The 27,848-nt window shown below is 48.7% G+C and overlaps 1 protein-coding gene across 1 annotated transcript; it reads left to right on the top strand.

Moving 5' to 3' along the window:
• The first annotated feature begins 4,100 nt into the window (after positions 1-4,100).
• On the top strand, positions 4,101-22,052 carry ARHGAP1 (Rho GTPase activating protein 1). The gene is made up of 12 exons (XM_009868970.1): positions 4,101-4,290; positions 5,002-5,094; positions 14,945-15,032; positions 15,275-15,406; positions 15,907-15,993; positions 16,598-16,696; positions 17,384-17,491; positions 19,724-19,800; positions 20,180-20,257; positions 20,803-20,931; positions 21,082-21,185; positions 21,873-22,052. The coding sequence occupies exons 1-12, from the start codon at positions 4,152-4,154 to the stop codon at positions 22,050-22,052; spliced, it is 1,314 nt and encodes a 437-aa protein (XP_009867272.1). The 5' UTR covers positions 4,101-4,151.
• The last annotated feature ends 5,796 nt before the right edge of the window (positions 22,053-27,848 follow it).

Below are 27,848 nucleotides of genomic sequence, written 5' to 3' on the forward strand. Positions count from 1 at the left end.
CGACGGGTGGGCTCAGCGAAAGTTGGAGCCCAGGAATATTCAATATTCAAGCCCAGCTCAGCTCCTTTGCCGCAGAGACCCGCCGAGAGGAGGCTGACTGCTCGCTGGGGTGGATTTCCACCCTTCAGCAAAGGGTTTGAGCTGCCTGCGGGAGGAAGGCTGCTCGTTTCAAAAGCTGTTACAACAGTGAAGGACCAAAGAGGTTCCCCGAGCAACAGTGGGTCTGTCCCGAGTTAGTTGGTCACCACCCAAAGCTGCTCTGGCTCTCTCAGGGTAGTACCGGGCTAGCGATGCTCTCGGTGGCATCATTGGTCTCGATGTGAGCGATGACTTGGGCTGGATGTAAGTCTCACTCCTGGAACTCACTCACGCGAGTGAGTGTTTTGAAGGTCTCCCGCTGAGTAACCGCTTCCCTTTTTTCGCAATATTCTTGGTATTGAGGCTGCAGCACAGTGCAGCCTGTGTGCACAGGCTGATGTGTACAGAAGAACAGACATTTGTGCAAATGAAGTGAAACTGAGAGGAGGTGCAGATGGCAGCAGAGTCAGAAAAATAATACAGCCGCCCCAGAATGGGACTCCCATGGGGTCTGAGCATTGCTTGTTAATCAGGTGGGGAAGAAGAGGCTGCTTGGCTTTCACGGTTCTTTATTGTGGGTGAGTACAGCTCCAGGGTGTGGTAATGCATTCGCAGATGTATTTTGATATGTTAGGTCTACTTTAGAGTTAATAGTACATCTGTTAGAAAAACAGGAAAACTACTGAGGAGGTGCAGCTTAGAAATAAGTGATGGAAACTGGAATTGCAGAAAAAAAACAGTCTATGTCAACAGCAGCTACTGATACTTCATAGGTGTAAGTGAAATGTCCTCCTTGGGTAAATTCTGGTGCGATCTTGCATAAGGAATATCGAGCTCAGAATCTGTGTGAAAATTATATTTTAAATGGCTGAGTTTTTTCCTCCTTCATCAGACCGTGCTGTTCTCCAGCACATCTCTCTGGGATCGAGAATGTCAATTTTTATTAGACAGCAAGTGTTCGAGTCAGTCAGTGTAGATGCAGGAAACAAATGTAAATGCTTGGAAGAATGGAAACAATTAGCTCTTTAGAGCCTGGCAGTAAGTAAACCCTTCTGATGTCAAGTGTGGTTCTTTAGTTTTTGAATGTTTGACTAGGATCTTAACTTTTTTAATACAGATGTGTCATTTTTCTTACCTTATGATTGGCTAGGCAGTGTGTATTGCTTGGAGCTTGACTTGACAATTTATCTGAAACAAGTGGGGTTCTTAATATTTTTTTTAAGTTCAATGAGATGCTGTTTTTTGACAACCATTTCACCCATATACTGATAGAGATGGATTTTCTGTTCAGTGACAGGTCCTGCTGATGGGTCATTTTTGAGTATGTAGGAAAAAGTCTCATGCAGCTGCCCTGCCAGGAAGTGCAACGTGTGCCTTGAACTAAGATCCGCAAGTAGTTTCTTACATCCTATCTCCAGGTCTCTCCTTTTCAGTGCCTACTAGTTCCCAGGCATTTAGAAGATTCGATTTCTCTACTAGGGTTACCTGAGGTGAGACCCTATGCTGTCTTTTGCGCTGTTGGGAATGGGCTGGGGAAGATTCTGCAAAAAATCTTCAGGGACTCTCTGGGAGCTGCAGTCTGGTTCACAAGAAGAACCCGAAATCTAAGAGGTCTGCTGCTCTGGATCTTCCTTACATTAACATTTCTACCACGAAGCACTATCCTAGAGCCAAGGAATGGAGCTGCCTGCCTGGCTGTGAAAAGCTTTTGGAGGTACCTGGGAAGTCTGGTCTGCCTTTCCAAGGGGCGGGGAAGGTTTTGGCAAGAGTGCTATCCACCGGGCTCTTTTTTCCAGCGCAGAACTGCAAGGATACTACTGGCAACTTTCTTCTTCCACATGGTGCCAGGCTAGGATTAATTTTATGCCTAAGGGGAAGTCCCTCAGCACTGTCTAATAACCAGCTCTTCTGCTTCTGATCAGGCGTTGGAAGTTGACTGTGAAGCCAAGTCATAACCTGTATAGGGACAGCGAGGACACTTGGTGCCTTTCTGGCCCTGTGACAGTACTGTCACTGCTCTGTGGGAAGATTTGGATTTGTATCCCCAAGCACAGTCAGGACCTCGCTTTGGGGTCACGGTTGCTACAGGGCATCCCCAAGGTTGTTGTATGAAAAGCACCGCAGTGGATGGCAGCAGTTGAGTGTAGGTCCTGTGTCCTCGCCAGGGTCAGGAAGTCTCTGGGAGCTGGGAATGCTGAGGGGCTGCCCTGGGGGGCTGTGGATGCTTCCTCAGCACGCCTTGCTGGGTTGTGGAGATAGTGAGCTGCGCTGGGGAATGCTTGAAGCACACCGAGTTGTAAGAGTTGGTGCCTGGCATTACCACAAAATGCAGATCAGCTGCTAGGGATGGGGAGCCCTTGTCCCTTGGCTCCACTGCTGCGTGGTTCCAGCATGAGCTCACGGTGCAAGGGAACTGATTTCTTGTTCCTTGTCCCTTCAGAGGCGGTCAGGTAGCTCTCCCAGCTGTCTGCGCTTTCCTGTCTGGAGGGCAGGGAATAATTCTGTTTGGGCCTCTGGCCGCAGTGGTCAGACCCTGTGTGTTTACAGTGCCGCCTTGCTGATCCGCTGCACTTACATGTCTTCTTCTTTTGTTTTTCGGGAAACTTACTTCATTTGCTTAGCAACAGCTCCCAGCCCTTTGGGAGCACCAGAGAGGTTAAAACTGGTTGTAAACTGGCGAGTGGAAGATAAGGGAGGACAAGAAGTCCAGAGTCCTCCAGACAGAAGGGGGGGACGAACACTGAGTATCTGATTTCCTGTACTCTCAAACTGCATCCCCAGGCTTGAGTGTTGCCCCTGAACGTGGATGTGACACCTCCTGGTGCTCTGCCTCTCACAGATTTTGTCCTCTGTGCTCGCATCCAAGTAACTGTCCCATCATCTTCTCTGGATACACAATCATTCTGCACAAAGGCCGTGCGCCTCCTCAGATCATTGAACCCTTTACTCTTGTGGTAATTCAAAACAAGCACAAGCCTGTCCAAGAAACGGTGTTACAGAGAATCTTGGTGATGCAAGGTGTCTTTTTGTTTTGCTACAGTTCCTCTTGGCTTGCTGCCTGTTGGCCGCTGAGTTACTGTTTCCTTGCTTACTTGCAAGACACTGGCTTCAGATGATAACAGCTACTTCCTAGGGGTTGTCCCTAAGAATTGGTGACCGTCAAAGGTGCTGTATGCTGCACCACCTCAGTCTGGGGTTTGATATATCTTCTGCTCCAGGTGAGAGTGCCGCTGCTTGCAAATATTTCTCAAAAGCACTGAGCTGTCTGTTTGTTGGACCCTCTTATTTCCTTGGTCTCCTCAATGTTACGACATGCTTGGTGAAAAATACTCGTTCTAGCAATATGGCTTTAATTAAAGAGGTGATTCCTTGCTGTTTGCTGTCATGTAGGTGAAAGCATTTTTGGGTGATGCTGAAAGGAGATGAGGGTTCCATGTGTATCGTTCTCTCAGTCTTATTACCTCAGCCTATGAAATTCTGTTTTAAGAAGTTGTTTGCTTCTGTGTTCACATCCCAACAGACTGAAGCACCCTCTTCAGTGTTGTTGAGAGCTCTGGCCCTTCCTTATGGGGAAAAGGAGGGGTGATTCCTGGGAAAGCTTCCAGCACTTGGCCAGCTGTGGAAACAGCTGGGCTTTGTGCCAGCCCTTTGGAGGGAGGGGGAGCTCAGAGCTAATACAGTGGGTGTATCAGGCAGGGACTGGTGTAGCCTCTTGCCTTCCTCAGCATCTTGCTGCTACTTCTGTTTCTGGAGAGAAGCCGCTCTCTACAGAGCTGTGGTCAAGCAGAGACTCCCTGAGTAGGCTGGTACAGGGTCCTGATGGCCTTTTGGTAGCAATTAGCGGAGGAAAGAATCATGTGTCAGTGCTCCTGGGTTCAAGAAGAGGAGGAGTTCCTGCCTGTGTTAAGGGGGAGGGGAAGTATCTCTGGATAAAATAAGGGAGGATTTGGGGAGAATCTGAGAAGAGTAAGAGCCTCTGTGGGGAGGTAAACTTGTGACCTCTGTGTCTAACCTAGCAATCTCTGCAGTCTTCGTTTTAGGTGCTGCAAAATAAACTGAATTAGTTGGGGACCATGGCTACAGACCCACTCTCGGAGCTTCAGGATGACCTGAACTTGGATGATACCAACCAGTCCCTCAGCCAGCTCAAACTGGCCTCCATAGACGATAAGAGCTGGCCAGCAGACGAAGACCCTGCTTTTCCCACATCAGGTAAGTATCCTGCTTGCTTGGGATCTGGCTTTAGACCAGAAATGAATTGTTTGTTTTGCAGCATCGTGGTCATATCTACATATTCAAGAGAGCTTTGAAAGCTTTATAATCTTGCACCACACCCAAGTGATTTAGCCCTGCTGTTGAACAGCACTAAAAAGCTCAGAGCCAGATGATGTAAATGTATTGTTCTTAGTCCTGTGGCTTCTGCACTTTGGTGCTGACAGTACAGACATGCTTTAAGTCCTTGAGTGTCCTCTGTTATGGTCTCGTGCAGGATAGTGTGGTCTTCCTGAGTGGAAGGGACTTGAACTTTCATGTGGGATCTGGGGCTGGAGATCTGAGTTGCTCTGAAATCCTGTGCTGTGGACTGCTGCCCAGAGAGGGATGCTCATCCATCAAGGGACAATGTTAAGATCCTCCTGCTCTAAAACGCCACAATGGTGCCCTTGGCACTTGGATTTTGATTGTTGTGAATGTACAGTTGAAGGACACATATGGACCTCATAGGACTGACAGGTCTCTTCTGAAGTCATTGCTGCTCTTGCCCATTCAGAAATTCAAAGATGGTGTCTGAGCTGGACAGATGAATACATTAGTCCCTCCCATGTTGAAAAGACATTTTTCCTCATTCCTATATCTCTACTGTATCCCTCACCAAGGGACTCCAGATCCCTTTTTCTAGTTGCCTGTTCATTGTATTTTGTGCAGAAGACTCCAAGAGCTCCCCCGAGCCGGTCACTCACCTGCAGTGGGATGATCCCTACTACGACATCGCCAGGCACCACATTGTGGAAGTAGCAGGTAGTTGTCTTTCTGGTTTCTCCTTTGATGTCTTTGCAGGTGGGCTGAGGAAGGGTCTTTCTAATGGGGCTGTGGGGTCATCTGCTATATGCCAGGCCCAAGTGACAATGACAGCTGGCATCACAAAGGGAGCACCAGACTTCTCGAATGTTTGCAATGTGTGTAATTTTCTGTTGTCCTTGGTTAAACTTGCATTACTTCTTGGCTCTAATTGTCTAGATTATATTATTAGCGGGGCTTTGTTGCTTTTGGTGAATTGTTTTAGATATGTCCCTTGACTATAATACGGTTTTTGCATGATAATGTCACAGAAATAACCTAATTATGCAGTACAGCTGCAAGGTCCTCAGCAGACTGAGTAACCACAGTAGCTGGGGCAGCTCTCTTATATCTAAACGGCCAAGAGCTTGCCATCCTGTCCAGAAAGAATATGTACAGAAATCTGAAATAGGAGGAATAGACCAGTGGCTCACTGCAAGGAAAGACCTGATTGTTCAGGATCACAAGCTTTGGATTTTCTCTGTGTGGTTGTCTGATCCATATTGTTTTAATTACACTAATCCTCAGCCATTTACTGATGGAATCTCTGTAAGAGTTTTGGGGGCATTTTTAGGTTGCTGTGGTAAGTCCGAGGAAAGGTTAATCCTAGTTTGTCTTGTGTTCCTTGTTTTGGTTTTGTTTTTTTTTTAAAGTGCTTCTTCAACCGTTTGCGACTTTATTCACACTTCCTCCTTGATTATCTGTAGCCATCTCCTGCTATTGCCATTTCTCTGTGCCTTGCCTCACATGTGAATTTGCAGCAAAGCAGAGACAAGAGCTGGTGTCCTCCTGGTTCTGGGTGGTTCTGCAGTAGGGTCTGACCAGAGGGGGAAGATTCTCAACTCTTACCTTGGTAAGAGTTGTCCTGACATCATTCTTGGGCTGCTTTTTTTCTCCTAACCTCTCATGTTACATCTTTTGGGGAGCAAAATGGTAATGGCAAACTCAAAACTTTTTTCCTTTGTTTCCTGTGTGGCTGCTCAGACAAGCAAGGTGTTTAGCATTTGGGCCCTTATCTCTTGTAGATTTGCCCTTTCAGTCCCCATGTGTTGCCTGATCTAGCTGAGAGGCGTCCCTGCCCATGACAGGGAGGTTGGATTCAGTGATCTCTAAGGTCCCTTCCAGCCTAGGCCATTCTATGATCTACTACTGAAGCTGGAAAGGGACATACAGGCGAACTTCAGCATTTCAGTCGTGGTAGTTGGAATATTTGGAATGCAAATGGCAGAGATAACTGGTGTTTCTGGACTCTGGGAGGTGGGGAGTTAAGTGATACTGTTGTTCACTTCAGACTAAGTGCTTAGCAGGGAGTTTAGATCAGAGACATCGATAAGACTGGAATGTCAGCTCAAACCAAGGATAGACTTTGTGTGCTGTCTTCTGACATAAGCACCAGTCTTTCTGTGGGATTTCTGTTCCAAAGTAACATGATATTTTTTTCCCAAGCTCCCTGAACGGAGTATCACTCCAGTGGAGGCGTGTCTCAGTGGCTTTTGGATTGCAGCCATTTGGCAAGTTGTCTAGGACAGCAAATGAAGAGTTATTTAACTTTCTGAAAGGAGTAAGGGGTGGTATGATGGCTGGCTGGGAGGTGTGCCTGCATTCTGAAAGAAATCTCTTCCCTGTCCTGGTTTAAATTTGTATTTGCAGTGAGTTCTCTGTCCCTGTCATGTCTCACTATAGTACAGAAGCATCTCGGAGAAGTTTCTGTTGTTGCCTGTTCCTGGCCAGTTTTCACCAGCAGCTGGTTTATCTGAAAGCCTGTGATGGTCCCACACACAGAACGTGGTGCAGTGCCTTTTTTGGCATTGGAAGAGGTAATCGCACAGCTACAGAGAGTGGATTTGCTGCCCCATGGTTTTGAGACTGGTGGCTCATCTCCTGTGAGGCAGAGTTTATGAAGCTGATCCAAGGGGCCTGAGCTGTAATCTGTAATCTGGGCTGTGCAGTGAAGCTGTTCAGTTTCCTTAGTCAATAATTAATATTATTAACTGTTTGGGGAATCACACAGAATAATGTTCTCTAGGCTGTTGTTGGAAGCAAACGGTCTGGGAAAATCTGAAAAAATTCTATTACAAGGAACTCGGAGAGTCAAAATCTCGCTGGCAGGTTAATATGAATCTGTTTGGATCTGGCTCTACTCGCAAGTTGTGCTTGTCAGGACACTCGGGTGCAATGAACATTTGCCCTGCTGAGCCTGGAACAAAACAGCTCCACCCCGATTCTTTTGTAAATATTGGCAAATGGCAGCAGATCAAGAGTAGTTTTGTCCATTCTGCTGATTTTGTGAGCTTTCTTTTCAGTGTCCTTCCCTGTTCGGCACTTCAGAGCAGAAAGCATATGCCTAACTGTGTTCCTGCCTTCGCTGAAATGTGTTCTGGGATGACGATGCTATTTTGAGACAGAAGCAGGAGGCTGGTTCCCATCCTCAGGCTGAACTCCATGATCCCAAGATTATCCTGTGTGGTCAGGGAAGTAATTGCTTCTTGCAGGATGGGTGCATGGTGTCAATAACTTATTAAAATCCCAGTTTTGATAACAAAATGTTAGCACTCATTTTTTAGCTGATCTTAATTTCTGATTCAGTTCAAGGCATGCTGGATTTGAAAATGCTGGCTATCTGGTCTTATGAGGGAAAATAATAATTGAAAAACGTTTTGCAGAATTTGCTGGAAAAGTAAGAGGTTTTGTTTTGTTTTTCATGTAAAAATAGTACAGTGGTTCCACAGAGACTCTCCTTTGTGGCCCATGCTTTTCTTGGAAGAGGCTATCCATGGGGAAAAAGCACACGTGTCATTGCTGTCCCACACGGTGATGTCACAAGAAGATGGCAGCAAAGGCATCCAGGCCACAGTTTCAAGGGAATGAATCAGAATATTTTAGTTTGGGGAAAGTTTTTGGTTTCAGTGCTTCTCTGAAGGAACGAGATGATGCTCTGCCTATCCTTTCAGACCTGCCTTAAGGTGTGTGTTTCTGGAGTGTTTTACACAGGCTGTGGAGAGCTGTCTGCTTGGTTGTGCTCTTCTTGACTCTGAATTCCTCTTTTCGTGAGCAGAGAAATTTGTCTTTATACATGGCTAGAAGTTGGAGCAGAGGCGGCTCGATTACAAACAACTTTGCAAAGAGTGGGATTTTTCCTTGCTCACCTCACATAGCGTTCAGAGGAAATGCAGGCTTCTCGTTGAGGGCTGTTGGGGAACTTTTGTTACGTTAAAGAGTTTCTCTGTCCTCCAGTTAATTCTTATATGGCAAAGGTGCTGCTTCTGTCTCCTTTGGGGTTGAGGCAACCTTGGGTGAGGCCTGGAATTTCAGTAGAGGCTGAATTGCAAGAATGTGGCAGACAGTTAATAAGAGTCTGAAGGAGGTCTCTGGAGATGGACTCTTGACAGCTCTCTGTCAAGGTATTCCTTCCTCATTTTTCTGCCCAGTCCAAAATACTGGTTTTGCCTTTATGGTCAATATGCGAACCCATAGCTATGAGCATTCTCGCTTGGCAGAATAACTGGTCTTCTTCCTTTTGGGATAAGAAAACTGGGGCTTGACATGTGGTTGACATGAATTTTCCACTTCTGTGGAGGCTAGAAGTTGTAATGGTTGTCAAGAGAATGGCCCATCGCTGCTTACTTAAGCTGTGTGATACCTGCCCAGTGAGTGCAAAGCTTTGCTGAAGCTCAAAGCGTCTTTCTGCTAGTTTTTGTAGGAAATCTGCTGCCTCACAAAATTAATTGGCAGCCTGCAGGGCTGCCCTTGCAGAGGAGGCGTGCTGCTAGTGTGTGTGAGACCTGCACAGATTGAAGTGGGAAAGCAAGGTGCAGAGCTGGGGGCGTGCCTCCGTGCGTGTTACTACACTGAAGCTGCGCTTCCAGCAGTGAATCCTTTTTCAGGGGTGAATCTGGTACCAAACCTGACGTGAAAAGCATTGTGGCTGGCTCTTCGAAACTAGTGCTGATGATTTGCTGTTGGTGATTGATGTGGGGAGGTAAAATCAATCGTGGAGCACCAGTAGCTGTTTTTTCACTAAGCAGGCAAAGCTAGAAATTGCAGACAGAACTTGTGCTGAGAGTCTGTGGCAGCGTGTCTTCGGTAGCTAATGGGCTCAGCAAAGGTCTCTGATCACAAGAGTCCTTTTCCCTTCCAGTATGGTACATTATTATTGGCTCCATTAATACAGAATACTTGCATTTCTGTTGCTTTTGGATGTAGTTTCTGTCTTTGACTTTTTTCTTCTTCTCTTTTTTTTTTTTTCCTTTAAGGAGTGTTTGAATGATATGGAATGACGAGTTGTTTCTGTAGAACTGGGCCCATCCGAAGCAAGCCCAGCTTGTGCACCATGTTTTGACATGCAAGGTCAAGGGAATGGAGAGTTTCTAAGGAATTCTGTATTTCAAGAGATTTGGGAATCATGGGTTGCTCTTGCTGCCTCTACTTGTTAGATAAAGTTGCTTTAGATAGGAGCGTGGGGGAAAAGTGAAGTTAGGAGGAGCTTGACCTACTGCAAGACGGCAACTGAGTGCATCCCAGTGGCAGCCTGGCTAGACTCTGAGACTTTGTACTCCGTATTAACTTTCTGGGAAAGGGTGCAAAGCTTGGCTTGCTATAACTTTGTTTCTGTTCCTCCAGACCAGGGTGCACTTGATGAGGCCCAACCAGGTAGGTAGACTTTTTGTGGCGCTAACGTTTGGTACTGTAGATCATGGCATCCCTTTAGCATGACCGTGTCCTGTAGCTGGGCTGTCTCAGGGGAGCCCAAACTTTGCTCAGCCTTAGGCTGCACTGGCAACTTTTCAGGAGTCCAAAGGCTGCACAAAATTGTCGTCTGAGGGCTGCACCTCTGCCTCAGGCACAGCAGAATCACTTCAGCCAAATTGGCGCGTGGGCTTTACTTTGGGCACTTTGGGGCTCTTGGGTCTCAGTGTAAATCTTATTCCTCTTCTGTCATGGTGGTGGCCTCCTTGGACCAGTTCAGTTTGAGCTCAGATTTACCTCGCTGTCACGTTTGCTTTGGAAGTTCATCCTAGGATTGCTTCCCATTCCTTCGTACGATCTGCTGCTGTGCCCACACGCTAAGCAGCTGGCACTTAAACTGGATTCTGCAGCTGAAAGCAACTGTTACCTATTTCTCCTCCATTTGGCTGCAGAGATGTTGTGTTTCGGTAACTGGTTCCTCATTCTAGCCTCAGGCTGTGCCAGACTGTTCTGTGCTCACTGGACTTCAGTCCCAAGCCTTAAGAATTTGGCTGCTGGTGTTTTCACACTTCTCAGTGTACGTGAAAAATTCTTTTGGTGTGAAATACTTTCTATTGTTTCTGAAGAGCAGGCCAAGACCTTCACACAATCCATGGAAATGCTGAGTCTCACTGCCTCATTAGGTGGACTTTTCTCGTCCATTTGCCGTGCTCTCAGGCATCCTTCCATTTTACATTCTGTCATCTGACCCTCTGATATGTTTTGTATCAGTTAGAGCTTAAGTCGCTTGGCAAGGCTTTATGATTCTGGCAGTATTTGGATATTGGGAATATCTATGTGGAAAATGCCACAAAAAGCTCCTTACCTTCTTTTCCTGAGGGGCTAAATTTCCTTTGTAATTCAACAAGCTGTTAAATCTGCTATACTTAAACACTACCCAGCTGTGCCATAGGTTTGGCAGGAATGTGAAATTACATTAGAGAACTTTTTTACTGACAATGGCTCTGATAAACATCCTTGACTTTGTGAAACTTGTGTAGCAAAGTTTCAAAATTAGGTAGTGGTGTCCTCTCCTTGACCCTGAACTCTGTTAACTTGGCTGTTTTACCAGTAACACTAGTTTTTGGTGGCAAATTTTATCTGTGTTCTCTCAGTATCAGAGTAACAGGATATCTCCATATGAATCTTTCACCGAGGTGGGCCCTCAGCCAAGGGTACCTGCTGAAGAAGGTAGGAATGGACAGGGTCCCTGGGCTGCAGGGAGTAGTAGTGTGACAGCCTCCAGTCACGGCATAAAGGTTAACGGATACGTTTCAGGAGAAATACCTGGAAATACGTAGCAGGAGCATGCAAGTCAAGTATTTTCCATGTTGGCTGTACAGATTCGTGTAGCAGAGAGTCTTGTCGCAGGACGGTACTGCTACCTTGATGTGAATTTCTGCTCTGATACATTTGCATTGCTGCAGGTTTCCATCTGAGCCAGTAGTCTCAGTATTCAAACTCCAGCCATTTTAGAAATATGGTCCCTGCGCTGATGGCTTGGAACCACAGCGGAGATGTTCCTTGTCTCAGAAGTGCACTGGAAACACTGCTCTTTGGGTGAGAGGGAAAATTGAGTCTGGGCCTTAAAAGCCTCATAACAATGTTTAGGATAATTAGTATGTCCATCAGTGCTACAAGTTAATATCTATTTAGATGAGAAGCTATCTTACCTGGAGAGGCTGCTGTCTTGCTCTTTGTTAAAAGAAGAATAAATATCTGAACTGCATCCTGTAGGGAGGGTAGTTTAATTCCAGTGTGGACTGAAAATATTTTTTATCTATGAACTTACTCACGAAGGTATTAGATCACGGTGTTAGAGTGCTCTGGGAGTGCTGATGGTTGATAATTGATTCTTTGCTGGTTTGTTGTTGACTATTGAGCATTCCTCATCTGAGAAGAAGCAGGAGACAGCCAGAGAAGCTGAGTGATTACTTCATCGTTTGTAGTTGTGTTCAGTGGAAACATTAGCTATCTGCAATTGCAAGCAAGGGGTGAAGACCTGGATATAAAAGATTACTATTGCAAAGAGGAAAGCAGATGGTACAAGGGATGGAGCATCTGGGAAAGATCAGACATGGTAAGAATCTGTTTGGTGGGAGGCAGAGAGGCCACCTGCAGGCAGTTTCCTCCGGCACGCAAGAGTGCATGGAATGGGCTTTTTAGTTCTTGTGCATAAATTGGAACAACTGATTGTTCACGTTTGATGCTGAATTTTGAATTTTGTCAGGTCTGGAGGAATGAGGCTGGTCTGATATGTCTCAGGTGGAAACAAGACTGGCAGCTGGTTGTTTTGAAAGTGGCTGTGTTGACAGGTTGAGCTCAGCGGGATGCAACTGGCATGAAACCCAGAACTAAACAATGGGCATGCTGGTTCCTGTGTAGGTCTCATGCACAAATTCATCCTGATCTGGAAGGCAAAACGGGTCACTCCTTTTTTCAGTTATCCAGGGGACTATGGATTATCTCTTGGTGTACTGGGCCCTGCAAGTCTAGGGAAACACGTCATCAGCCCTTTGACAGAATCATCATGGATTGTCTGTTCTTTCTTTACCAGTGATCCCAGACCTTTTCACTGAGGAACGACATTCTAGACTTCACATAAGCCCTGCTGTAGGCTTTCTTGTCATTCTGGATGAAGGACTTGTCAGGTCTGGAAGTCAGTGCCCAGTGCCCTGAGCTGAGTGTGTGGCCACCCACGACGTCCCATGAACACGGTGCTGTACTGCGGTTCTTCACAACCAAGGCCTGCCTTGTTCAAGCTTGCAGTCTGCTTCTGGCCCTCAGACCAGACTCTGCTGTGAAATGCAGCCTCTCAGCTGACTGAATCTGGCACCTTTTCTGACTTTAGCACAGAGCAATGATCTGCAAAGATCTGTAGTCTGTGTTCTTGCACCACTACAAAACTCAACAGATTCTCAGGTGCTACCAATTTCTTGCTGCTCTGTGCCAACAAGAGCCTTTGTCTTCCAGATGGAGACATAGGAATGACTCAAGACCACTGGGAAGAGTCACAATATGTCATAATCCCTGCCTGGGACTTTGTAGCCTTCACCTTTCTTTTATAGACAACTCATGGGCATTAGACCCAGCCCTAAAGCTCTTAGCAAGCTCCCAAGAAACTCTGGGCTAGGCAGAGAGTGGGCTACCGTGGGATTTGCAATGCGATGTTGGTCTCGTGGCCTGGCTGTGACTGTATCGGGTTGTTCCAGGTGAGCCTTGCATCACTCTCTCCTAGTCCTGCATTTTGGGTCATGCATCCTTCCCGATTGCCCCTCGCCTTCGCATGTGTATGTTAATGTGATGGCCTTTGCCACCCCTTTCCTGGCCTGTACCTAGTGCTGCCTCAGTGTCCCGAGCTTTTGTAGAGGTTCTGGCTTGTGTGCATCAGTAAATTCTGTCTCTTGTCTTGTCTGGTGACTTGAAAATGGGATTTGTGAGGGAAAAATACAAGTGACCAAGTAGGAAGACAATCTGTTCTTCAGTCCAGGATGGGTGTAAAAGAGGGTTAGTGGCATCTAAATGTCGCGGCTGGTGTGTGTGTGTTCCCTGGCTGCCATTGGCAGCACCAGGTGGTCATCTCTTGTTAACAGGCAGTGTTCCCAGGAACCTCAGGTTTGATGTTCTCAGGTTTAGTTTGAGATCTCAGTTCCTGCACAGCAGTTGTAACCAAGTGGTGTTTGAGGGCCAGAGCCCATGCGAAGATGAGAAAATGGCTCCATGCTCTGAATATTTTAAAGCAATTTGGGGGGGCAAAGGATATCTTTCAAGAGGAATGATGATGGCAGGGCTATTCTGCAAAAGCAGCGATCCTTGCTGCTTTTCTGTGCTGCAGTCTGTATGAGAAGATTGTGCTAGAGGGCAGAGAGGAGGGGAGAAGGCTCTGTGCTGCCTCTGCTTGACAAGAAAACATCATTCTTAGGGCAGGATGAGTAGCAAGGAAGATGAGAAGACTTCCCTTCACACTAAAGGAACCATTTCATCTCCAGTGGTGCTACAAAACAAGTCATCCCTATGAAAATGGATTGGGTGTCGTGTCTGGGAGAGGACCAGACTTTCCCTCTTAACTCCTTGTGTCCAAAGGATTTGTGCCCTGGTTCTTACTTACCTTTTGTTTGCTCTAGCACGTGTGCTAAGGGTGTCCGCGCCCATCTGCTCGGGTTTTGTTCTAGGGGCTGAGATCTCTGCTGGCAGAAGTCCGCTGAAGACTTGCTTTGGGGAACACTTAGCGTGTTGCCTCCGAAGCCTCAGGTGGTGGCTGGGAGCGTCCTCCCTGAGACGAGGGTGCTTTATGGGTTATTTGGCTCCAGGGTGATGGGGACTGTTGTCTGCTGAGTTTTTGCACAGAATCCTTTGTTGTGCTACACTTTGCAGCTCCTTCCAGCTCAGGTTGGAAAAATAAATTCTGTGGATGGAAAATCTAGGAAGCAGTGGACAGCTTGCTCTGCAGTCCTCCTAGAGAATCCAGCAGACGTCCCTGGTCCATCTGTGGAAGAGACTTATGATGCTTGCTTCTCATCTCTGGCATGTGGCTGGGAATGCCCTGTTTTTAGGAATTTCATGCTTCCCAGGGTATGAAATGGCTTTGTTCTGCACACAGGACAAATGCAAGCACAAAAGCAAAAACCAAATGCACCAGGTGACAAGTCTAGGACTGTGTGCAGCGTGGAAGGAGTGGTTATTGTGCCTGTGAGGGGCGGTTTTCCCTGTGCCTCTCTGGGCACATGTGCATCAGGAATGTCCGGGGCAGATTAATGCTCTGAGCACTCTGCTCTGTACCTGAGGCCTCCATCCCTATGTGCCCTGAGGCATCCTGGCTTCCAATCCTTCCTTTTCTTTCAGGGCTGGAGCATGAATTTCCTTCTCCATTCGCATTGTTGACTTGCCAGGCCCTTGGGGTTCAGGTTTTTTGCTTCTCTACTAGGCTCATGGTAACTGCTGAAAATCAGGTTTGGCTTTGCTGGCAGCTGTGGCAATCCAGACTTCTGCCCTGTTATAACCGTTTCCCATTCTCTGTTTATCCCTTGCTGCCAAGATGACCGTGTAGTCCTTAAACTCCCTGTAACCTTTGGCAATTCATCCACAGGTGATGACAAATATGGGAGGAAAGTCATTTTGTTCAGTGCCTGCCGGATGCCCCCAAGTCATCAACTTGATCACGTGAAACTGCTAGGGTGAGTAGTGTCTTAGGAGGCTCCTGTTAACTTCGTAAGCCTGACACACTTCCCAGGTGTTGGATTTTTGGGGCCAGATCTATCTGCAGTAGCTTCTTTACTGGACATGTCCTCGCAAGGTGCTTACCTCCATTACTGGGGATGCAAATCCTCCGTTATGGCACACTAAAATGAGTCCCAAAGGGAGGAAGAGCCTCTCTGTGGCAGAACATGAAGTGAGTTCAGCAGTTGTCTCTTCTCAGGTACCTGAAATTCACACTGGACCAGTATGTGGAGAGTGATTACACACTGGTGTACCTGCACCATGGCCTGACCAGTGAGAACAAGCCATCCCTGAGCTGGCTGCGGGATGCCTACAGGGAGTTTGATCGCAAGTGAGTAAGGGTGCAGCAAGCAGGGATAGAACACGTGGTTCTGTAGCCTAATGCAGATCTTCCCCAGACCCTCCTTGTAGCTTGGTAATCATGATTTACTGTCACATATTTCTGCTGCTTTTGTTGTTTAATACAGGCTGAATTACGGGATAATTCTCCTTCTGTAGTTAGTTCCTAGCCTCTGTAGTAGCTCCCTCTGTAGTTACATCCTTTAAGCCAACAGACAAGCAGCAAACTCAGAATGCAGCCCCAAGATATGGTTGTTACTTCCTGATGAGGCTGTTCACTGCTTTTTTGGTGAATCTTGGAAAACAGTAGAGCATGCCCTTAGGCTGCTGAGTGGCCTGACACAACTGCAAAGCGTGGGAGAGAAGAGGCCATGGGGAGTGGTGAGCCTCGGTGCAAAGGAGTGGAGCACCTTCATGGATGCCTTCATCTGGTGCAAAGGTTGGTTCCTCTGCTTAAAGTGCAGCTCATCCTTACTTGGCTTCTCTTGGCAGGTACAAGAAGAACATCAAAGCCTTGTATATTGTGCATCCAACCATGTTCATCAAGACCCTGTTGATTCTCTTCAAACCTCTGATCAGGTAGGAAACACTGTAGGAGGCTTACCCACACCCTCGCTCTGTGATGGAGCATTCTCAGTGGGGCACAAGATGAGCCCAGGCTGCCCAGCCTACCCTGGAATCTCTCATCCTATGCTCTCTCTGTTTCTGAGCTCAGAAATATTTAGACACGGGACGTACTGCTTTGGGAACCTACAGAGTCTGCAGCTCTGTGCTACTCCTTTCTATCCATCCAAATAGAAGTGTTGCAGGCTCTGCTAATAATGAAAAAAGGAAAAAAATTGCTCCAAATTATATTTAGTTCGTTGTGTTGATGTTGAAATCCTAACTCTGTAAAATTATTGAAAACAAAACTTCTAACCTACTGCTGAATTTAGGAAGGAGAAATCCAGCATTTTAGGGAGTCGGCTGCTGCTGGGGCTTCTAATGCAGCTTGGAAAGTCTTGGTATCTCCTAATAAAATCTATGGAGATCCATGTGGGTGACTTCTCTGGCGTGCAGCTGTACCTGCACCTTTGACCCATGGATGTCTCCCGCAGACCTCTGCCCTCCTTGCCTGGAAGAAATCTGTTCTGATACTGGATTTCCTGATTCCTCATGTACCTGCTTTTCTCTTGTTTTTCAGCTTTAAGTTTGGACGAAAGATTTTTTATGTGAACTTCCTTAGTGAGCTGGAGGAGTATGTGAAGCTGGAACAGCTGGGGATCCCAAGTCAAGTGCTGAAGTGAGAACACTGCCTGTTTGCCATTACCACAGGGCTCTTTGAGAGGAAGAGATTGTTCCACTCGGGCGGGGTGATTTTGGAAGGAGTAGTGACCAACTGCCGTAGAGACTGTTGTTTCTCTCCTTTCTGTGCATCCTTGGCCCCTGTTCCCAGCCTGTCCTTGAGTTAAAAATTCTCTCCAGTGGAGCACCAGTCCCGCCTCTCCCACTCACCCCTCGGGGGCTTTCTGCAAGCTGCCGACTTCCACACTGACCTGGAGCTCGTGATGTGCATCTGCTGCATCTGGGCACCTGCTTTGCTCTCTCTGCACAGTTCAGCTTGTCTTTGAGGCTTCCCAAAGTTGCCACAATCTCAGTCCTACGACACTGATTCCCTGTCCCTCACGCACACATGCAACTATCTCATCACAACCAGTGCTGTCCTGGCCTCCTGCCCATGCTGTCTGTCATCCTCAGCTACTCCAACTCCTGATTCCACATAGATATTCTTTTATCTCTGCTTTTTTCCTGGCAACCAGATGTTTGCTCTTGTTGCCTCTCTGCTCCAGAGCTGCCTGTCCTGTTTTTCCATAGGTGGAATCAACCATGCTAGGCTGGAGCTGTTACCAGTGGGTGATGTGCTGTGCTAGGTTCGTGTTTTTTCCTAGGAGATGGAGTGGCTTTTTACTAGTCCTGTGTTTTGCCACAGATACGATGAATACCTGAGATCTCTGCAGAAACCTTCACAAGTGCCCCAGAAACCAACCCCTCCGCGCCCACCACTGCCAAACCAGCAGTTTGGAGTCTCGCTCCAGCAGTGAGTATCTCTGGATTGTATTGCTTTTGCCCCGACTTGATAAGAGGCCACTGTACTTAACAACTGAACAGCAGCAGAAGTGGCTGTAAAATTTCTTGCAGGTCAAACTTAGTACAAAGCTTTAATCATTCTTCTGAGGAACTTGGTGCACGTGTCCAGATGCTGACTAACTCAGTTCAGTTCTGTGCTCATGATTCCCTTACTAGACTGTTTGTTTCTGCAGCTAAGACTTGCTAAGGGAAGGGCAAAATAAGGGCCATGGGAATGGCTTTGTGCCCCTAGAAACTTCCTTTAAGCAAAGGAAGTCTGTAGGAGGCTGATGGAGGTGTCTTTAGGGCTATGCTGTTTTGATTGACTCCTGATGCAGATCTATTTCTTTTTTTTTCCCCTATCATAAATTCTATTTTAAAAGCACTTCTGTTCACCCTTTTACAGATTCCCTCTCCCCATTCCTGTACAGTGACACAGGCAAACACAGACACTGGCAAGGGCTAGTGATACTGGCTGAGTGTTGAAGGTATTTTTAACTTTGAGTGAGATTTTGCATCCCCAGGGAATGAGGAGGGGCCAGTACTGCGTGGCCAGATGGATCCTCTGAAGCAATCTGGGAGTGCATTCCCCAGCTTTTAACACAACGTTTCCAAATGCAGTCCCCGTGGTGCTGTGTGCCTGAGCCTTGTTAGTAGCCTGAAGAGCTTTGCGTTGCTAAGTGGTACAGACAGCTGAATGTGAGGGTGGCAGTCAGCACCTCAGCATCACTAGGGCATCACCCAAGCCATTGGGTTCATATATCTTCCGTTACAGGAGTGGTGTTGGTAAACTTATCCCATATCTAATTCTCTCACGTGTCAGCTTCTTTCTGGCCTTGATACTTGTTGTGGTTTAGACCCACCCAGCCGGCAACTAAACACCACGTAACTGCTCGCTCACCCTTTCCTGTCCTCCCTCAGTGGGCTGGAGAAGAGAAAATATGACAAAGGCTCACAGGTCGAGAGTAACGACTGGGAGGGCTCGCTAGCCAGTTAGGGTCACAGGCAAAAGGCCAACTTTGACTTGGGGGGAGAAAAAATGAATTTAATTTGAACAACAAACCCTCCACCAATTTACCAGCCAAATCAGAGCAGGATAATGAGAAATACAACCAGATCTTTAAAAACATCTTTCCCCTACCCCTCCCTTCTTCCTGGGCTCCTGATACTCCGCCTGCTGCCCTGCAGCGGCACCGGAGTCGGAGAATGGGGGTTGTAGTCGATCCCTCACATGCTGTCTCAGCCACTCCTTCCTCTTCCTCTGGAGGACTCCTCACAGTCCTCCCCTGCTCCAAGGTGGCGTCCCTCCAAGGGGAGACTACTCCACAAATTTCTGCTCCGTGAGTCCTTCCCACAGGGCTGCAGCTCCTCACAGAGAGCTCCAGCGTGGATCCCTTCTGCAAGGCCCAGTCCTCCCAGGGATGGACTGTTCCAGTATGAGCTTCCCTTGGAGTCGCAGCTTTCTTTGGCCATAGTTGCCTGCTCTGGTGTAAGGTCCTCCGTGGGCTGCAGGTGGGCATCTGGCTCCACCGTTAACCTCCATGGGCTGCAGGGGGTCAGCCTGCTATCTCAAGGGGTGCTGCAGGGGAATTTTTACTCCAGCACACTTCTCCCCCTTCCATCGTCACTGACTTTTGGACCTGCATGGTTGTTCCTCTCACATCCTCCTCTCCAAAACAAAGTTGCCCAGCAGCTTTTGCCCCTCTTAAATATGTTATTGCAGAGGTGCTTCCACTTGCTGACTGGTTGGCCTTGGCCAGAGGTGGGTCTGACTTGTAGCCAAGGGAGCTTCTAGAAGCTTTCTACAGGGGCCACCCCTGTAGCCCCTCACTGCTACCAAAACTCAACAGACATAAACCCAACATACTCTTAAGGAGAAGGAAAAAGAAAGCTTAGCCCTTTTCACCCAATTAATAGCTAGCAGCCTTGCTTTCTGGGAACACCTTTGCCCTGACATCTACAAGGTATGATTTTTACAGAAGATAAAAAATATTCCTGTTGTGTAGTAATGAGCTCATACTCACTCCAGTGAGCGATGCAGCATGATGAGTGAAGAAGAGAGAAGGCTGGAATAATGGCCAAACCAGGGAATGGGATAGCAAGACCCTATGTGGTAGAGCTTGTGTGGGCAAATTCAAGATTCAGGGGCTGCCTGCAGGACAGAGGGGACCAGTCATTTGTAACCTTTTGTTTCTTCCCACAGTCTCAGGGAGAAGAGCCCTGATCAGTCTCCTGTTCCTCTGGTGGTCAGAGACACCATCGCTCATTTGCAGGAGCATGGTAAGTGTTCAGGGGAAGCTGCAGCCCCTCTTAATTCCATGTCAGTGGCCTCTTCTCCACCCAAGTTCCCATCCAGAGTGTGATAAGATAAAGAACAGCAGTCTAGAATAATGTGTAAAGGTCTGAACTAGGCGAGTTAGCCTTCAGGAGAGATTGTGCAGGGCTTAGGAGACCTTCTGTACTCCTACTTGTATACGAGCAGCAAAATACTCCTTGTATCCTTAGCCTTGTAGTGGAAGCGGAAAGAATCACCATACTCTATAAAGGTACTTGCTAACATCTATCTGAATGTTCCACAGCGTGGATTTGTGATTGTTAAGACTAGAATTTATACTCTCACATGGCTGATCTTTCTTCTCCATCTGCTCTCACTTCACAGCTCTTGCTACAGAGGGCATTTTCAGGAGATCAGCAAATACACAGGTGGTCAGGGAGGTCCAGCAAAAATACAACATGGGTAAGTGCCCAAACTTAGCAGAGTCCTTCTCATTCCCTAACTACTGCTGTCCAGCTGGAACTGTGTTGGAACTAGTCCATGACAGCCTCTCTCCTCCTTAGACAGGCCTCTAGGTGAGGCCCCATCAGGGTATGACCTGAGTTGCAAGGGAGAAGGGTCTGATACTTCTGCTGTGTGGAAAGCATATTCCTTCCTGCTCACGTTCCCTTTGCTGCCCTTTTCCTTCCTGAAAGTTTCCCCATTTCTTAGGGTGAGATCTACCATCTTAGACTGGTTGTAATGGAGGGACTGAAGATGACCAGGAAGAGGCTTGGTCATTTGATGACTTCTAAAGATGTAGTAGTGCTGGATTCAGCAGTGCTTTGCGTATGCTTTAGGGACACGTATTTCCACTCTGCTAGAAGATGTAATGCTTTAGTACCCAGTTTGTGTTCTTTAAAATACTGCTTCCCTAGTTCTGGGCTCTGGCTACCATGCCCCATTCTTTATTGGGAGGAGCTCCTCCTTTGGCTAGTGAGCACTGAGACTCTGCTCTACTTTCTCAGGTGTGCCTGTAGATTTCCAGCAGTATGAAGATGTCCACCTCCCTGCTGTGATTCTCAAGACCTTCTTGAGGGAGCTACCTGAGCCCCTCCTCACTTTTGGCCTCTATAGCCATGTTGTCAGCTTCCAGAGTGAGTTAAAACAAATGTGTGCTGCTCCCTGAATGTTGCACTGGGGGCAGTCCTGCGTGGGATGCCCTGTGACTGCAAACAGGGCTTTCAGCAGGGTGGGTGCTGAGGGTTCCCCGTGGACCTGCTTGTCCTGTCTCTCTTGATTTCTAGGTGTGGAGGAGGTGAATCGTGTGGATGTTGTTCGCAAAACACTCCAGACTCTGCCAGAAGAAAACTACCAAGTGCTCCGTTTACTGACAGCCTTTCTGGTGCAGGTGAGTTGCTCCAAAGGTGGGCAGTCATATTCTAGTTCAGTTGCTGGTGTCTTGCATCAGCTTTTTGACTGCCTGCTCCCTCTTTCCCTTTGAAAGGAAATGAGTCTCAAGCTAGGAAATTGCCTTGGTTTACCTTATGTTCTTGTTATACAGAGATCACCCATTATCATGAAGAACTAGCCTAAGCAGTTGATTCTCATACTGCTGAGAGGTGCAGGCAGGCTTTAAGCCTGTATGGTCTGTACCAGCGAGGTTGGAAGCTCCCTAGGATGGAGGTACAACTGCAGAATATCTGAGTAGAAGATTAGATTAGAAGGGAGTTCTCAGATCCACCCTACAGAACTTTCTGCTGCCAGGGAAATCACTGCAAGGCTATTCTGGCAAGAGGGAATATAATTTTGTTTTGAGTGGTGGTCTGGACTGTAGAAATACTGTCTGACAGTGCTTTTGGTCTTCTTGTAATATGGCTTGGTGGTTAAGCCATAGTGGCAAGTGGAAGATACTGCTCCTCATCTCCTGAATGCTAGATGTTATATGTATTTACGCCATCCATCTTCTGGCATTAGATGTTCAGCTTCTCTCTTCCTCCGCCTCTTTGCCCTTGTCAGTTCTGGCTTTGTTGATGACAGAGGGCAGCTGTTGTGTTGTTCTGTAGGATTCACAATGGTCCCTTTCCTTCCCATATAGGTCTCTGCTCACAGTGACAGAAACAAGATGACAAACACCAACCTGGCCGTTGTGTTCGGCCCAAATCTGCTGTGGGCCAAGGATGTAGCCATCACCCTAAAAGCCATCAACCCCATCAACACCTTTACCAAGTTCCTGCTGGACCACCAGAAGGAGCTCTTTGAGGATGTGGAGGCCTGAATCCAGGCCAGCCCACACCAGCACACTGTGCCCACCTTCCCACCTTCTTTCCCACCTTGTGTTGGAGCTGTGACCAAGCTGTCTCCAGTGCAAAGGGACTGTTGATCCTCTGGGTGATGAGCAGAGGGAGGGCTGTGGAGATGGTGGAGAAAGTGTGTAAGTGGCCAGGAGACCTGCTGCTCCACATGGGAAAGGGAGCTGGTCTCCCAGCTGCCACGAGTGGAGTCCTAACCCACGTGCCAGTCTGTGCAGCTCTCCAGGGCTCATCACCAGTCTGCTGCCCCACCAGATGACCTGCCTTCCTTTCCTCCTTCCCTCACATGCAGTTTTTCTTCCCTCCTGGCCCCTTCCTCAGCAGAGATCTTTTTTGTTTAAGCTCCCAATAGCCCCAGCCCACCCCCTTCGCCTCAGCTGGGCTGCCTGGGCTAGGGCAGATTTCTTGGGTTTTGTGGCAGAGACATTCTTGCTGCAAGTGCCACTTCTCGACACTGAACGTGCGTCCTGCCTTTCCCCAGAGGCACCTAAAGCAGGGAAGGCAGTGGGACAGCCCTTGTGCTTTAGGTAGCAGCATGTCCTACACTTGCCAACACCACTCAATGCCCAGCTTTTGGCAGGCAAGTGAAGTACAGGCTCATGGCACGTGGGCTGTATTACCTGTCAGACTCCAATACGTGCAAGCTGGATTTAGCCCAAACCCCTCTGGGGTGGCCCACTCCAAGGTGGGTGAGGTGCCTCCCATAGTTACTCACCTGAGGCCTTTTGGTCCCTCCAGCAGCATCTCCAGCCCAGCTGGGAAGGTTCATGCCAGATCTGGCTGGGGACCCTTTGACAGCTGGTGAGTCTCAATGGCAGGGAGCAAGTGCCCTGGTGGCACTGCACTGCTAACACTATGAGGATCACTGCCTCTCCCTGGGGCGGCAGCACACAGCCTCTTCTTCTCTGTCAGGCACATGTATCTGTGCTGGCTGGCACAGGCTGCCTTGGCCACTTGTCTTTCTGAGCAGAACTTTCCCCAGCGTAGCGTGACAGACAGCGTGGCCTTGAGCGAAGGTCGAGGAACTGGGGCTAACCCTCACCCCGGAGTGCACAAGGCCTGGATTACAAATTACCATCCAAGTGCTGAGCGCTCACGTGCCAAAGCTGTGACGGAACAGCTATTCCGTGCCGACCGCCTTTGCCCCGTCTCCTCCTGGGTTCATACCTTCGTTCCATCCTATCGTGGAAGCCTGGTCGGATGCATTGTGTGTGCCCCGGGCATGGCTGCAGAGAGGTTTGTCCCCAAGGCAGGCTCAGAATGGGGCAGGCCTGGCATCCTCCCAAAGCAGCTGCAATGCTGTTAGGGCATCACTATGGCTTTGGGTTGCAGCATTTGCGTTACCTGAGGTAAAAGTTCCCTCTCCTGAGCCCGGGCCTGTCGGGATGCTAGTAGGGAGCTTCTAGCCTTACTTCACTGGTGTGTCACATCGGCATCTGGTGCCCTGTGTGCCTGGGCCAGTGCTCCCTGCTGCATCTGGCCACAGAGGCAGATCTTCTGGACCAAGCAGAACTAATTTTTAAAAAGCTACTGGTTGCTAAATAGAACTTGCTTTTTCGTATTTTAGCCTGCCTTTAAACACTGACCAAAGGTCAGTCCTCCAGTTCCAATCAAAATAACTGTCATCTGCTGCAGGAATTATGGACACTGCTCTTTTTTGCTAAGCTCTGCAACGGGGATTCGTGCAAACAGGCAGCTCTGCAGGGCGGCGCAGGTCTAGCCAGCTGGCTTGGAGGAGGCTCAGCATGTGAGTGGGAACAGTAAGCAAGAAACTGAACATTACTAAGGCTAGAGCAAGAGATGTTCTAGGTGAGGGCTGGTTCTGATCCCTTCTAGATACCGGGGGTTTGCCTTACGGAGGCGACAAGGCTGCTTAGTCTCCCAAGAGTCTGCCCTGTTTGGCTGGGATATGAATTGTTTCAATCTTAACAGTTCACAGCAGTAAGTAAATAATTGTTTTGGAGGCAGAGGTAATCGGCTCCTAATTCACCTGTGATCTCTGTTAGAGTAAGTTAGCGGGGTTGATGTGCTGTGGATGAGTGATCTCCAGGGATGGACAGCGTGGAGAGAGGTGTGCTTGGCCCAGCGTTCATGAGGCAAGGCTTTCTGCACAGCCCAGGAGTGTGGAGGCTGAGGGAGCCCCTTGCAGCCCTCCTGCAGACACCCTGCTCTGGGCAGGCAGTGGTAGGGGGTGAGACTTGGTGCTCTGACTCTCTCTGCAGCTGACAGTGGCCTCGCTCACATGCCCCTAGAAAAAAGGCAAACCCAGCTAAATTCTCCTGGGACAAACAAGCCCAAGGTTGCCAACTTGGAATGGGAAAAGCCGCACGAGTCTTTGGCCCTGCGGAGGGTGGCATGTTTGCAGAGCACCCTGCCCAGTGGTGAGAGGAGCAGTGCTGGGATAGCTTAGCTCCTTTGCAGAGGGAGAGCAGGGATTGCTGCTGTATGTTCACTGGGTGCTTGTGTTTGGGGTTTTGTGTCTTTTTTTTAGTGAATTTTTGAAATAGTTTCCTTTTTTAACAAAATGGAGGTTGGTGCATCCCCTGCAGGCAGGGATAAAAGCCTGCTCCAGTTCAGTGCCTGCAGGGAGCAGATTTGGAGGGTGTTCAGGAAGCTGCTACTGCTCGTGGTGGGAAAGTGCTTGCAAATCCTGGAAGGGACCCAGTGTAAATATCCACTTTCCTCTGCTGCGCCTCATGCTGGGGCTGTTGAGGGGCCCTGGAGCAGATACAGCAACCAGGGTTGCTTTTGCTTCTGCAATCTTCTTCCCTGTATGCCTTGTATTGAAATACCCCTCCTGCGACTTGCACAAGGAGCTGGCCTGGGCCTGCCTGCAGCCCGCACCAGGTGCCTGCCCACCAGAGCCTTCCTCTGCCGAGCCCAGGGGGTTGAGTTCCCTCCTCACCTGGTCAGCCTCACACAGCTGGGCTGCTGGCTGGGCTGGGTTTCTCTGCCATTTACAGGTGGGGGGGCAGTCTCTGATAAGGGTGCTGGTCTCTGTCCGTTCTCTCCCTGCTGTAGAGCTGTCCAAGGGTCTCTTCCCTGGCTTGTCTTTTCAGGTTAGCTTTTAGCCATTTCTCACGGTGAGGGTACTTCTACTTCGACCCTCTGCTTTTTAGCAGCTGAACTATTCTCTGCTAAGCCTCCTGCTGTCTTAACCGCCTCTCCCTGCTCCCTGGCCCAAGCTACCTGCTGACACCAGAGCTTTTGGGTGGTGCAGGAGCGGCTGGGGCCACCCAGATGCCTTGTGACAATGTTTGCTAATTCGAGAGAGAGCTAAGGACCTGTTTGGTCCCTATTTCCTCCTTTATGCCTGGAGGCTCCTCTACAAAAGTTTTGGCTTTGCTTTTGTTTCTGGTGTTGCCTGCCTCCTTTTCTGTTGATGTTCATCAGGTGCAAGGCTGGGGTTTTCACGGTTCACATTAATTCCTTCTAACCTGCACCGTTCTTATATTTCACCGTTTGCACTTTTTGTATTTCAATAAAAATCAAAATGTAATCCCAGATTTGGGTGTGTCTGTCAAGTAGCAGCAGCACCTGTGGCGTATCTACAAGAAACAGAAGTAAGGCTGGCTCTGCTGCCAGCCCCTACCATGCAGAGAGGGAGAAAAGTATGAAATGCCCCCTGTGAGCGTATCTCTGGAAAGAAATCATAGAATCATGCAACGTTGGGGGTTGGAAGGGACCTCTAGAGATCATCCAGTCCAACCCCCTGCCAGAGCAGGGGCGCCCAGGGCAGCCACACAGGAACGCGTTCAGGTGGGGTTAGAAAGTCTCCAGAGCAGGAGACTCCACACCCTCTAATAACCTCCACAGTACTAGTTTGAAGGTGATATGTGGAAATCTGTAGTTTGGGATATAAATTTCAGAATTGTCTGTGTTCTGTAGTTTGGGATAGTTGTGTTCTGTAGCTTGGGGGTGAATTTTTGGTCTGTCCGGAAGGGGAGATGTGCAAGCTGCGGGAATTGGTTGATGCTGTTTCCAAGGCACCGAGAAGAAGAAGAGGTTAAAAGTAGCCGAGGAAGACTTGGAGCCTTCCTCCAGGATACCACCAGAGTGCACCTGAGGACCACCTGGGAGCTGCAATGCGCATGTGAACTGGGCAGGGACTTGCGTTAATGAAGCCATGAATATGCATGTAGGCAACCCGTATGTGCCAGTTTCCCCATCACCCCGCATGTGGGTATTGGGAGGAGATATCCCGTACGTGCCCGGCGCCGTAATAAAGAATACCTGCTCAATAACTTCTGTTATTGGGCCTTTCCGCGTTAGTTTTGAAGACCCAGGTGGGACACCTCTACCCGGCTGCAGGATCTGCTGAGAAAGTTCCCGGAGGGACTCCTCGCTTCACTCAAATCGCTGCGGGAGCAGAAGGAGACCATCTATAGAAAGGTATTTTGGGGGGGAGTTTGGTTTGGGAGTACACCGCTGGTTTCGGAGTGCACCATTGGTTTTGGGGTACCCATAAAATGTAGAAGATGTTCTACTTAGGGTACCAGATACAGGATTAAGTAATTTAATGGCATGTATATGTTGGATTGGATTTGTATACCAGGAAGTATACGCTGGTGTGGAGTTGTTGGGCGCTGGTGTGGAGTTGTTGGGCGCTGGTGTGGAGTTGTATACTGGATTAATACTAGCCACTTGATCTGAAGTGACGTTGGTTTGGTGGGCATGGATAGCACTTTGACGGTCGGCACTGATACTGACTTCGGGATCTGATTTTGCATATTGACGCGTAGTTGCTTTGAAACTCCTGGCGAGTGGGTGAGGTGAGCGGGGCGCGGTGTCACTGCGGAGCGAGTGCGGAGCTCTGACCCGCGGTCCCGCGGGGGACAACGAGGGATGCGGGACGGGTGACGAGCTGAGAACGGGAGAGAACCAAGCGGAGGTGGAGTGAAAAAGAGCCCTTTGGGATGTGTTCTGGCAGAAGGAAAGTGGGATGAAGTAGCGTGTACAGCTCTGTTTTTCACGTTGTGAGATCACCCTGAGTGGCAGATTGTGGGATTAATTGCGCCCCACAGGATGCTTTAGTGTTGGCTTTAGAAAAGGAACAAAGAAAACCATCTAGATTGAAGAGGTGTCGTTCAGCCTGTAGTACTGGGCGAAGCTAAACAAGGGAGTAGAGGGTTTGGGATGTGTCGCCCAGCCCTTTCCCCTCGCCCTCCGCCCCGCCTGCTGAGAGCGGGGGAAGGAGCAGGGCAGGGTTCTGCAACTGCCCAGGGCGGCCCCGGCTGCTCGCTCCTCTGCCGGAGGAAAACTCCGTGCTTATGGGCAAGGCGGAGTATCTGCGGCGCATCTCTTTAAGGGGCGGGGATCGCACACGGAGCGGCTGGTTTCTGGGGTTCGGGAGCGATTCTGACTGAAGGAGCGGCAAGAGCTCCCCCTGCTCCCTGAGAGAGGGCACTTAATCCATTCGCGCCTCCGCGGGGGGAAACGGGTGCATTGAATGTAAACTCATCAGGGTAAGGGATGGGTCCCGATGGGCTGGCGCGGGTAAAGGTTCCCTTCTCCTCTGCGGACTTAGATGCTTGGCAGGAAGCAGCAAAGTGTCCCAGGGACGACCCGATGAGAGGCGCAAAGCAGTTCGAACCAATCGCTGAGAATGAGGATCCAGGCCGGTCGGCTGAGAAGGTGCACCCCTTGGGACCCTGCTTCCCAAGTAGGGCAGTACCAATTAGTTACCTTAGTTATCCACAACCGAGGCGGGTGTCTGTCTCTTCTCACAAATAACAAGAGGAAAGGACTGCAAGTTGCACGAC

The sequence above is a fragment of the Apaloderma vittatum genome, unplaced genomic scaffold (genome assembly GCF_000703405.1).
Source record: "Apaloderma vittatum isolate BGI_N311 unplaced genomic scaffold, ASM70340v1 scaffold39884, whole genome shotgun sequence".
Lineage (NCBI taxonomy): Eukaryota > Metazoa > Chordata > Aves > Trogoniformes > Trogonidae > Apaloderma > Apaloderma vittatum.